General features: G+C 47.9%; 1 protein-coding gene across 4 annotated transcripts in view; it reads left to right on the plus strand.

The window, feature by feature from the left end:
- The window catches only part of FRYL (FRY like transcription coactivator), a 170,011-nt gene that overhangs the window by 147,041 nt on the left and 9,920 nt on the right, over positions 1-13,050 (plus strand). For all 4 annotated transcript variants that reach the window (XM_056111529.1, XM_056111530.1, XM_056111531.1 and 1 more), the window contains 5 exons: positions 1,596-1,763; positions 6,485-6,732; positions 8,064-8,271; positions 9,180-9,329; positions 10,223-10,321. In XM_056111529.1, coding sequence (XP_055967504.1) covers positions 1,596-1,763; positions 6,485-6,732; positions 8,064-8,271; positions 9,180-9,329; positions 10,223-10,321 — 873 coding nt within the window. The remainder of the gene's footprint in view (positions 1-1,595; positions 1,764-6,484; positions 6,733-8,063; positions 8,272-9,179; positions 9,330-10,222; positions 10,322-13,050) is intronic.

Genomic DNA, 13,050 nt, shown 5'->3' on the forward strand with positions numbered 1-13,050 from the left:
GATGCTCAGGCCCTGTTCTGGGTGTCCCGTGTTTCTCACGGTACAGCCCTCACGGCTCGGTACACTTGGCCCTGGACTCACAACTGAGACAGTAAGTGTGAGCTTCTGGATGTGTCCCAAATCGAGCCCCCCTCGGGTTGTCCCCCAAAGGCCGCGCTTCTTTTTCTTCTTTTTGTGGAGAGGGAGGAGAAGCAAGGGGGAGATATACCCCTTATTTCTGGCTCTACATTTCATGATCACTCCAGGAAGGGACCATAAGTGCTTCCGGGGGATCGATTCCAAGTCAGAACATGCTTCCCACTGTTTTATTTCTCTGGCCCCCATAAGACTTTTCATTTAAGGGAGTGATCACTGGGGCTGGGGCTCTGTGGTGAAGTGAATGTTCTCTGTTCGTGAGACCTGGATTTGATCCCAGAACTGCAAAAAAATAATAATAAAAAAACTGTGACATCAGCTCTTACATCTTTAACTTTCAGACTACTGATTCAGATTTTAGAACAGATTCTGATTGGCATAGCAGAGTCTTCTTTCTGTTGTATTGGGACATCACTCCGAGCAGCACTGCGGTGCCCATCACTGAGAGGCACCCCAAGGCCTCCTCTAGCAATGTGCCAGGCTGCCAGGGATGCAGAGCCTGTATGGGGTGGAGCCCAGATCATCTACGTGCCAACCACGGCTGGCACTCTCCCTACCATCTTCCTGGCCCACCCAACTTGGAGAATTGTTATACTAACTACTGGCCATGAAAGATACGTAACCCTGGGGCTAGAGTGGTAGTCCAGCGGGTAGGGCGTTTGCCTTGCACACAGCTGACCCGGGTTCAATTCCCAGTATCCCAGATGGTCCCCTGAGAACTGCCAGGAGTAACTCCTGAGTGCATGAGCCCGGAGTAACCCCTTTGTATCGTCTGGTGTGACCCAAAAAGCCCCAAAAAAAAAAGATACATAACCCTGAGGCTGAAGTGATAGTACAGCAGATAGGGTGGTTGCCTTGCACACAACCAACTCGGGTGCAGTCCCCAGCATCCCATATGGTCCGCTGAGCACTGCCCACAGTAATTTCTGAGTGCAGAGCCCAGAGTAACCCTTGAGCATTACTGGGTGTGTAATGCTCACCCTTTCTCCCCCCCAAAGTTGGGGGGAACCTATAGTATTTTTTCCTAATCATTACTCTGCTGTTTTTTAAAGACTATAAACCCAGTCATAGTGTACTGAGTCATTTCAATGATTTTTGAGCCAGCCACAGGGGGAGGTGCAGGAACCCTGTCTCCCAGATCCCCAGAATAGCTACAAACACGGCTCATGAATGTGGAGACGGGAGTCATGTGCTGACTTAACGTGGCCACCCAGGGCTGCTCCCCAGTGGCCCCTTCTTGCTCAGCATTGCCTCATTGGACATGGATGGGGGTGTCCAGCTCTGCCCCTGACCTCTTGCACCTAGTTCCAGTGCTGGTACCGAAGGTCATTTGAGGAAGCCAGAGAATTTCTTGATCACCAAAATGTTTTTCGTGGCCCCTGTGAACCCCCCCCCCCCACACACACACACACACCACCTCCAGGATGCAGCGCTCACTATGCCCTCTTCTCTCCCACCAGTTGAACAACGGCGCTGCTGCGGACGACCCTATGCCGGACCGTCCTGACTCGCTTCTCCGATCTCAGGATTCCACCGGCAGTGCCTCAGCCGAGGAAGCCCTTCAGATCAGAGATGAGACCCCAAGTTTGGAGGCTTCTCTAGACAGTGCTAACACCCAGCTGCCTGAGGTGGGGCGAGGGGGAGGCTGGTGTATGGCCAATCTGGGCTCCTTCTAGCTCGCTGTCGTGTCCCTCGCTTTTTCTCTCCAGAGTTTTTCCAGCCGATAACACTTAATTTTTATTCGATTTGTTTCCAGTATTTCTAACCTGTTGGGGCTATTTCCCTTGCAGTGCTCTCAAGCCTGATGTTTTTTTTTCTTTGTTTTAAGAAAAATTAGAAAGGGGGAAAAAAATAATGTTGATGGCTCTGAGGAAATGACCTGCAGGTTAAAAATACAAGGTTGAGTGTAATGAGCATCTGTGCCGCCAGTGTGATGAGGTCCGGCTCGGGCGCTTCGGGGCTGGGAGCCTGGCGGTGGTGTCTCGGCAGAAGGCCCGCTTGCCCGCTGCCTGCGCTTTGTGCTTTGTATTTGGGATTATGATTGGTGCTGTATTGGGATTCAGACCTCAGGCTAGCTGTGTTAGCAGTTGGTTAAACGAGACCCTTTACAAAGACTTTGGAACTACTAGTATTAATTAAGCTTTTTGGAGAGGCCTGTGAACAGTAAGCCAGATTCCAAGCTAATTGACTGACCCCAAAATAAGTAAGTATTAGTTCTCTCAGCCCCTTTTCCCCCCACCTTAAGATTACTATACTTTATAGATATATATATATATACATATGAACTATCATTATTATAGCTTTATCATAAGTGTTTATGCCTTGGTAAGTATTAGGAAAATACTATTATTTTTCCATTGTTAACCAAATTGATAAACCTAGTAGATCTAGACTCATTATTATAGTAAGTCGAATTCACATGTGCTTTTTATCTGCATAGCACTAAGGATTAAAAAAAAAAAAGCTGACAAAAGTTTCCCTCCGCCCCTCTTAGTGGTAAGCAGATAAATACTGAGATGAAAACATGTGGACCTCTTTATTTTTTATGTTCAAACTAGAACAGCCTAAGTTTGGATGATCCCATTCAACAAATACTCTTGGAGACTTTACTAGATTCCAGGCAATCCATAAGATGTTAGAAAAATGAATTTTAAAAAGATAACTGAGGCACCCCCCATTCTATGATTCCCCTGACCCGTGGGGCCCCTGAACATCACTGGGCACCACCCTCGGGTGCCCGAACACCAGAATAAGCAGGGTGGCATCTCTGCAAACCACCCTTGGATCCAAGCCCAGACACCAGAGTAAGCAGGGTGGCATCTCCGCAACACCACACCCCCATACCCTCCCCTGGAACTGCCAGGAGGGGCCATGGGACCCCCTGACCACTAGTTGGAATGAAGCTCCACCCCACCAAAAAATGAAAAGGAAAGACAAATGCGATATGTTGTCAGAGAACACTGTTTATTAAGGGAGAGAGGGGTGGTTTGAAAAGGAGGAAAGAGCTGCTTGTCAGTGTGAAAAACTCAGCCATAAGTATGTTTAAGGCTCTGTCAGATGCAGAAGAGAGGGGCAAGAGAGAAGGGACCATGGTTAAAGCATTTGCCTTATACATGGGCAACCCTGGTCCAATCCCCAATACCACATAGGGTTCCCTGAACTCTGTCAGAAGTCACTCCCAAGAACAAAACCAGAGCCAGGACTAATCGCTCTGCATTATGGGTTAGACCATGTAGAGGGCCGCCTTTATGACAATCAGGATATTGTAGGCCAAGGGATGCCATGTAGAAAGAGGTGGGAGAGGGAAATTACAGGATTCTCTGAGAGAACAGCAGGGCCACACCCAGTGCTCAGGGATCACTCCTGGCAGGACTTGGGGAACAAGTGGTACCAGGGACACAACCCAGGTCTGGAAAACCTGCACTCTAGTCCTTGGGGTCATCTCCTCCACCTCGAAATTCAGTGTTTTTAAAGAATAAAGTAGGAGGAGAAAGAAGAGGAGCAAAAGATCATAAAGCTGAAGATATGAAAAGTTCTGTTTGGCTAAACAGCCTTTATCTGGAGATAACAGGAAGTTGCATAGACCTCATTCTCTCATCAGATGCTTGTCACCTGAATGGCATCATGCCAGGTACCAGAAGGGCCTACAGGCCCATGAGCATCCTGTCCTCACCAGTGGTCACTGACCCCCGCACAGCGGGCACCATCTAGGCACTGACCATGGAACACTGAAACCAAGGCTCCTGGTTCTCCAGAGATGAAGTCTCACAATAGAGACATCATAGTCAGGTGAAACAAAGTACTGGATAATCTTAAGTACTTATAGGAACATGGACCGAGTGAGGGAGGAAGGTCAATGGGGAAGGCATGTTTCTGGTGAAGCTGGGAAGCTGGGAGGTGCCCGATGTTGAGGATGCCCAGGGAGCGAGTGGCAGAGGGTCTGGCATGTGTGAGGTGGCCAGCCACCCCGGGGCTGGCAGGCAGGATGCTGGGGAGGCCGAGGGCGAGAGCATGGCCCAGGTCTCATACTGGCAGCCGTGTAGGCCACACAATACAGTCAAAGAGTGGAAGTTGAAGGGGGAAAAGTCAGCAGGAAGTGGCCACGAAAATTTTTGGCTCCTGAAGGAATGTTGAGAGCAGCCGAAGTTCTGTTCCTCTCCATTACTGGTGGCGTGATCAGTAAGCGGTAACTACCACCATCATCATCTCAGAGTGGAGAGGGCTCACTGACTGAACCCCAACTCAACCTACTTAACACCTGAGTTTCGAGTAGGGACCACCATGGTCTGTACCCACCAGCTGACAGACTCGGCAGGCAGCCCACAGCCACAGTAATAATCTCATTGGCTACCTACTCTTTGAGTCATAGCATGTTGCTCAGCAGACTCTGCCATCAGAAGCAATGGAAGGCTGCAGGGTGACTCTGGAAATAACTTTTCAGTAAAACTAGTGTGGTTAATGGCGGTGTGTACTTTGTTTAGTAGATTCGGGTTGGGGGGTGTTCTTAAAATATCTATAAACATTGTGGAAAAGCTACCTGCTAGGTATAATTCAATTTATTAGAAAGCCATAGTTATTTTCATATGTATGGGAAATGGTGTTATTTCAGGAGGACATGCATTCATCAGTGAATGGGTCTAGAATCCCTTCCATTAGCCCAGAGTACTCTCCTCTTCAAATCTGTCATTACAATATATTATATAACTATATAGTTATATATAAAACACCCATTTTTAGTTACTACTCAAGAGCAGATTGAAACCAGACACGTGTAGAGCAATGAAAAGTGTAGATATTCATCTAAGAAGTTTGGTGGGTTATTTCAACCTGGTGTGTTCGAATTGTTATAAAAGGGAAAACTGACATCAAAAGAAACAAGTCTCTCACACAGTCACCTAAACTCTTTCCAAATAACAAATGTGGGGAAATCCCCCAAAGAGAAAATTATAGATGTTGAAGTGAGGGTACTGAAAATGTATTGCTGGCACGATTAAGGGAATACACTAGTCTGCAGAGACGAGTCTGTTTTCTGAGTTCTGGTCTGTAAAGAGTTTGCTGCTTTCCTGCTTGATTAACCCCATACCAGCGTTCTTTTAATGGTCATACATTTTATGTTTTTCTCCTGTCTTCTGTGTCTTTAATGTCCTTGCATTGCTGTGCCCTAAAATACTTGGGTTTCTGTAGCAAAATCACTGGCATATTAACCAGGGCAGTGGATTTCTCACACTTCTGGGGCCTGAAGTCCACGACCCAGGTGTGAGCCGCGCCCTTGAGGGCCCCTCCTAGTAGCAGGGGGCCTGTTCCACGTTGGGCTGTTCTGAGTAGTGCTGCTGTAAAGATGAAGTGCCAAGAGCTTTTCAGATTTTGATTTTTCATGTCCAAAGGCCATTAGTTCTGAGTAATACCTGAATCCTATTAAGAGTGGAGGAAAAAAAATAAAACAATGTAAGAATAAGTGATGATTTTTAATTTCAAAAGTTCTTAAATTTAAGACTTTGAAAATAAAACAGCTGGTGCACTAAGTACATGCAAAGTATGTGGAGATTTTATTCATAATTTCAACTTTTTATTTAAAAATAATCTAAATTGGGGCTGGAGCAATAGCACAGCGGGTAGGGTATTGGCCTTGCACGTGGCCAGCCCGGGTTTGAGTCCCAGCATCCCATATGGTCCCCCGAGCACTGCCAGAAGTAATTCCTGAGTGTATGAGCCAGGACTAACCCCTGGAATTAAATCGCCGGGTGTGACCCAAAAAGAAAAAAAAAATTATTAAAATTTTAATAGTTGATGTTATTGTTTTTAGTAGGGGCCGGAGCGATAGCACAGCGGGTAGGGCGTTCGCCTTACAAGCGGCCAACATGGCCGACCCGAGTTCGATTCCTCCGCCCCTCTCGGAGAGCCCGGCAAGCTACCGAGAGTATTCGATATGCCAGACACAGTAACAACAAAGTCTCCAATGGAGACGTTACTGGGCCCGCTCGAGCAAATCGACGATCAACGGGAGGGCCTTTAATTTAATTAATTTAATTAAAATATGATTTAAAATCATTAAAAATTCTAATAGGCCACTTTGGGTGCTGAAAGCTTGGGTTCAATCCCTGATACATCATGATCCTCCAAGTCCAAATGAGAGTTACTCCTGAGCATAGAGCCAGGAGTCATAGGCCCCCACCCCCCACCACCAAAGATAACAAATAATTCTATATCTTATCAGAATTATCAAGACCAAAAAAATTAAAGTGTTTTGTAATGCAGATGTGGATCAATGGCTATGTATTTTTTTCTGTTGATAAAATCCCCTTTTAATGTTTCAAATCTAATTGGTCCATCAATGTTGGCTATTTTACAGGACCCAGGTTCAGTATTAAAGGATGACCAGCTTCTTGCTACCTTTGAAGAGGAAGTGTCATATCTCATTCAAGAGCAGGATTCTCTAGTGTGCCGGGGGATGCTTGATTTAGAGGAAACGGAAATGCCAGAGCCTCTCGCTCCTGGAAGCTACCCTGAGTCCATCTGCGAAGAGGATGTCACGTTAGCTTTAAAGGAACTTGATGAAAGGTGTGAAGAAGAAGAAGCTGATTTCTCTGGACTGTCCAGGTGAGGACGCAGTAACCTTCCCCTGCACGCAATAATGGAATGATCCTGTCTTGGCCTTCTCCTTGATTCAACTTCCTTTCATGTCTGTAGGTTTTAGCCTGTAATCAGCTGTCTTCACGTTTACTTTATTTATTATTGAGGCTCAGTGATTTGTGAAGTTGCTCATAGTTGAGTTTCAGGCATACAAGTTTCCAGCACCAGTCCCACTGCTGGTGTCGCCTTTCCCCCACCCTGAGCCTGCCTTTCTGAAAGCCACACTTTCAAGTTTGGTTCTTGCGTTTTTGGTCTCCTGTCTGTGGATGTGTATATTGATCATATCTCTCCCCCATCAACGTGCCCAAGGCCGCTGACCGCTGCCCTGTTACCTTCCATTTGCCTCTTTGTACCACCACCCTCAGATATCTTTCTTTCCCTGTCCTCATTTCTGTAATCTAGAGTCAATCTTTTCAAGAACGAGTGTGCATGCATGTGTGCATGCTTGTGCATGCATGGGTACGTGTGTGTCTGTGTATGTGTATGCGTGCGTGTGTATGCGTGTGTGTGTGTGTGTGTGTGTGTGTGTGTTTGAGCTACACCCAAATGGTGCTCAGGGCTTACTTCTGGCTCTGTATTCCAGGATCACTCTTGGAGGTGCTCGGGGGCAATGTGGGGTATGAGGGATAGAACCTAGGTAGGCCACGTGCAGGACAAGCATCCTACCCACACTCTTCTCTGGCCCTTAGCATTGATGATTTTTAAAGGAGTAAGCCCTGAGCACCACCCGATAGGAGAACAACAAATAAAAATTAAAATATTACTAACTGTGAGGAGGTTCTTTTCTGCAACTGACATTCACATTTTAAAAGCAGGCAGGCCAGTTAAATATTCTGGATTTTCTGGAACACACAGCTGCATTTGCAGCCATACAACATGTCTTATGTTTGGAAGCATCTCCCAACCCACCCTACCCCCCAAAAAATATTAAAACATGGAATCTTCCTCATTTATGCTTTCTGATAGTTTAGGTGGTTGTACATTTTCTTTCTTTTTTGCATCACACATGGCAATGCAAGGAGTTACTCCTGGCTCGTGCACTCAGGAATTACTCCTGGCGGTTCTCAGGGGACCATATGGGATGCTGGGAATTGAACCCGGGTTGGCTGAGTGCAAGGCAAACGCCCTACCCATTGTGCTAGCGCTCCAGCCCCGGTTGTACATTTTCTAATTCACTGTGCATACAGGAGTAAAAATGACCCACACCACATGACTGACAAGCCCATCAAATGCTCTTGAGTCTCGTCTTCCTCCGAGGAGAGCCGTGTGCTGATGCTGTGGGGGGTTTGTGTTAACAGTCAGGATGAAGATGAGCAAGACGGTTTCCCGGAAGTGCAGACCTCCCCGCTGCCCTCGCCCTTCCTTTCTGCCATCATAGCAGCCTTTCAGCCAGTGGCCTATGAGGATGAAGAGGAAGCTTGGCGCTGCCACGTCAGCCAGATGCTCTCGGACACCGACGGTTCCTGCGCCATGTTCACTTTCCAGGTGTTCTCCAGGCTGTTTCAGGTGAGCGCAGCTCCTAGCTCGGGGACTCACGGTAGGGGTCACCAGGGAGCTGGGTCAACCGGTCAGCCGCCACTGTCGCTTCCCTCCCCCGGACAGGGTTGTAATGCTGGTTGACGCTGGGTACCTGCAGCCCCACACTTGGTCCTGGTGCTCATGGGGCTCCTCGGGGTGGTCCACACCTGTTGCTGCCCTGGGAGGCTTGGGGAAAAGGCGGAAATCAAACTTACGGTCTCACGGTCTCACATATGCAAATCAGTCACATACTCTGCCCCTGAGCCATGTCCCTGGACCTCTGTCTTAATTTTTTTATACAAATAAATATTGGGGAGGGTTTGGTGTTTCTGTATTTTTGCTTGTTTGGGGGAAAACATGGGGACCACACCAGACAGTGCAGGGACCTTTTGGTGCTGGGGATCAAACCTGGGTCGACCACGTCAGACCCCTGTACTGTCTCTCTGGCCCGTGAGTGAATATGCTTCCTTGTTGAGAGGATCTTCCCTTTTGTACCTATTTTACATAGATTATTGTCAAATGACCACCTGGAGCCAAAAACAAGCAAGCCACATTGTCGAAAGGTTCTCTTTCAGGTCACATTTAATTCTAGTAGAGCTAATTCTTCCATTCCACCAGGGCTCTTTCCAAGGCTGGGGAATCGATCTTTCTTTTATTTGTCTTCCTGGAAAAAGGTCAGGAATGGAGAGAGGAGACGCGTGTATCACACAGCAGCTCTTTCTCCAACACTGTTTTGCAAATCTTTGATCCATTTTAGAAACAAAGTTGTTTAAAGTACCCAGGAACATGGATTTGCAGATCAGTGACTGTCACTAAATTATACATCAGTGCTGTATGTATTACATCGTCTTATGAGATGCTGGACATGTTTGCACTTTTTCTTTTTTTTTCCACAGAAAATTCAGAGGCGGTTTGGAGATATCACTCACACAGCCGTCCACTTTCTCGGTGAAAGTCTGCAGCGCATTGGCACCAAATTTACAAGTTCCCTGGAAGTGATGATGGCATGTTCAGAGTGCCCCACTGTCTTTGTGGACGCCGAGACAGTAAGTGTTCACAACTATCTTCAATGGGTCTTTGTTCTTTGGAATTCTGAACCACATGGGTTCACATTTCAATGGGACTGTTCAGACCCAACAAACTACAGTTCTGGCATCTTACCTGCAGAGACCTGTGACTTTCTGTGACCCTGGGCCCTCCCTGCCCTTCCCTCCATAGAGTCCTGCTTTAAAGTGGAAAGCTTATCCTTTGCTGTCCAAGTAGAGCGGACAGGAAATGGCTCGACCTCCCGCAGCGAGGACCCCAGGGCTCTTGCTCTTGCTCTTCCTCTCACCTGTTCATACCTGAAGATCAGTACAAAGACTCTGAAAGAAGTCAGAGTTGGAACCAGATAGTACAGGGGATACAGCTTACATACAGTTTGCATACAGCTGACCTGGGTTTAGTCCCCAACAGCCCATATGCTACCCTGAGTACTGCTGGGAGTGAGCCCTGGGCATCACTGGGTGTCTACTACTCTGCTGTCTCACTGCTTACCTGGACCAGTTTTGGTTTTGTTTTTGAGGGAAGGTGTTGGAGGCAAGGCAGCCATCCTCAGTAGTGCTAGGGGTCCCCCAGGGCTACACCCAGTGGGCTTGAAAGGCCCCACGGTGCTGGAGATCAATCTCTGTACACACGTGCTCCAGCCCTTTGATGCATCGACCCAGCCCCTGAGCCCATGGATTCTTTCAGAAGCACTGGGAGGTGCACCTTTATCCTGGCTGATGTTCTTGAAATCCCCCCACACTCTCCCAGGTCACTGGGAAGTCAGAGTGCGAGAGGCGGACTGGCACCAAGCAGGACCAGAACCCAGCTGGCAGAAAGGCCATGTCCCTCAGGTAGCCAGGGTCCTGCTGGCACTCGGCTGTGGTAACCTGGTCTATTGTTTCCAACCTGGCAGCTGATGTCATGTGGCTTGCTGGAAACACTCAAGTTCAGTGTTTTGGAGTTGCAAGAACACCTGGATACGTATAACGCCAAGAGAGAAGCCGCTGAGCAGGTCAGTGGGGAAAAGTAGGTTACTTTTGACACTCACGGTGTTCTGTGGCTGAGGAGACAGGCTCGCAGAGGCGGACCCTCCAGGCCATCTGTCTGGTACTGTCTGGGATGCATGGCTTTGGTGTTTTGCACATGGAAGGCTGGTGGAAGGCGACGGCTTTATTGTAAAGCCAGTGTGAGGCACTGTGGTTGCTCTCGGCACCATGCGTGGGGAGGTCAGATTTGTCTCAGAGTGCCTGATGAGGCATGGTTTGAAGCCTCTGCACAGCACTGAGATCTTGTGTGTGTGGTGGGGTGAGCACAGGGAGAAACAAGCACATCTGCAAGTATTATCATGGAGAAATGTTTCTTCAGTCCCAGTCTGGCACTGCCAAAAGCACAGACATGAACCCAGAATTTTTCAAGGGACAGAAAACCTTAAAGTAAAAGCTCCTTTCCACACGCTGTGTACAGCGGGCATCTATATTTCTGCAGTTGAATGTGGGTCTCTCATTAGTGTCTGCACATACCAGGGCCTCCCTGAGTGCTCCAGGTGGGAACAGAAAGCACACACACTCTCTGTGAATAATTAGTGGCAAAAGTCAAGTGTAACTTAAATTGTGGCTTAAAAAGATAATGAAAAAAAGAATTCTGTATTTTACCAGGCCTAAGAGAGAATTGCTTGCAGTAGGTCCAGCACTATCATTTCCAAAGAGATCACTTTGGGCTAATGGGAAGTAGAATCTGGCTTTCACGGATGGTTATTTTATTGGGGGATTATTTCAGAGAAGGAACATAGTAAGAGGAAATACTTGTGTTTTGAGGCCTTCCCTCCTGAGCACTGCTAGATATGGCCCCAAACTCCAGCGCCACCCCTCCCTCCAAGAAAAAAAAGTTTCAAAAGGACCAGATGGTACAGGCAGGGGCTAAGGCTCTTACCTTACACTGACCCTGGTTCAAATCTCAGGTGCCATATGCCCTCCGAGTACTACCAGGAGTGACTCCTGAGCACAGAGCCAGGAACAGCCCCTGAGTACTAACAACAACAACAACAACCCAAAAAAAATTCCATGATAAACAGAACTCAGGGAGATCACCAAAAGGGCTGGAACACATGCTTTGCATCTGGAGGCCATGAGTTTAGTCTCCAGCACCACATGGTCCCCGGGAACCATAGGCCCAACTAACACAGCATCCCAGGCCTGAGTATCAGACCTCAGGTCAGGGATCTCCAGGTATCGCCCCTGGGTCCCCCTGAGCACTGCGGGGAGTTCCTTCCCCTCAAACAATAAATAGACCAAAGGAATATGCAAATTCAGTAACAGGCTCTCTCAATGAAGTCCGAAGCACATGCTCCTTCGGTATACTGGGGAAGAGCATTTTATTCTTTGGTTGGTATTATCTGACTATTCTCCTGCTGTACTGCCTTTCGGTCTCCGTTAAATCTTCAGTCCTTCCAAAGGCAAACATGCAGGCCTATAGCATTTGTCAGGACCCGGCCCTGCATAATAGAACGAGAGTGACTGGGGAACAGAGATCTCTCTTCCCACCGGCCTCTCCTGCTCACCGCACCTGAGACTCGGTGGGAAATGCAACCAGTGCCCTTGGTGCCCTGTTCTCAGGAGCCTGCCCTAAGGATCTTCTTGTTTTTTTCCCCAGCCCACTGAAACACTGCTGCTTTCTCCTCAGCCACAAAGCCTCAGGCCGTGACTCAGGAACTGGCCCCTGTAGAGACTGGGGTGAATGAAGGCTCCTTTGCTGCCCTTCTCTGACCACCCCACCACCACCACCAGGTCCTGGTCGGTGGTATTCCAATGCTAGAATAGTCCCGGAGGGCCTTTCTCAGGCTGCTCCAGACCCTCCCTCACCTCATCTGAGCTGGCGCCAAGCATCAGACAGGAAAAGGGATGGAGCTGTGCACTGGAGGGTACCAGGCACATCCTGCATCCCACAGCACTGGCTGGGAAGGAGTAGGCTTCCTCCTGGGCCACAAGCAGCTGCAAGACAGTACGATGGGGATTTGTCTGTTTGCAGGGTAAAATCAGCATGGCTCTTGGCTAGTGCCCGCCACCAATCACTAGGTACATACTATTTTTTAAAAACTAGGGGCCGAATACCCAAAGACAATAGAAATAAAGAAATGAAAAGTGGCCTTCAGCAGGAAACATGCCTTGAGGGGCCAGGGCAGTAGGAGATGGGGGGTGGGGGCAGTGTCTGTGGTGGAGGGATGCATTCAGCTGGGAGGAGGAAGTGGTGCTGAACATGCTCTGTATGAAGTGCTATCAGCAAAAGGACTGAAAACCACAATACAGAAACACACATTTTTTAAAAAATAAAAAGGCCTCTTATAGAAGCCAACTGGTGGGGGGAACAAATGGGGTTGGGGGCGTCTAGGAGGCACTGGTGGAAGGAAGTAGACACCTGGTGGAGGGATTGGTATGTTTGAAAATCATGAATAAACTTTGTAATAAAAATTTTTTTTTAGATTTAGAGGCCAGAGCAATCGTCTAGCAGAAAGGGCCTCTGCCTTGCATGCAGCTGATCCAGGTTTGCTCCCTGGCACCATATAGTCCTCCAAGCACTGCCAGGAGAGAGCCCAGAGCACAGCGGGGTATGCCCCGACCCCCCCCAAAAAAATACAAAAAAAGAAGAACCAACTATTAACCAACCATTAGTGGTAGAAATCTCATTTACTAATGTATTTTTTTTAAGTAGACAGATTGAACTGGACCCTGATTAGTGAATACACAT

Source organism: Sorex fumeus, unplaced genomic scaffold (genome assembly GCF_029834395.1).
Source record: "Sorex fumeus unplaced genomic scaffold, SorFum_2.1 ptg000013l, whole genome shotgun sequence".
Classification (NCBI taxonomy): Eukaryota; Metazoa; Chordata; class Mammalia; order Eulipotyphla; family Soricidae; genus Sorex; species Sorex fumeus.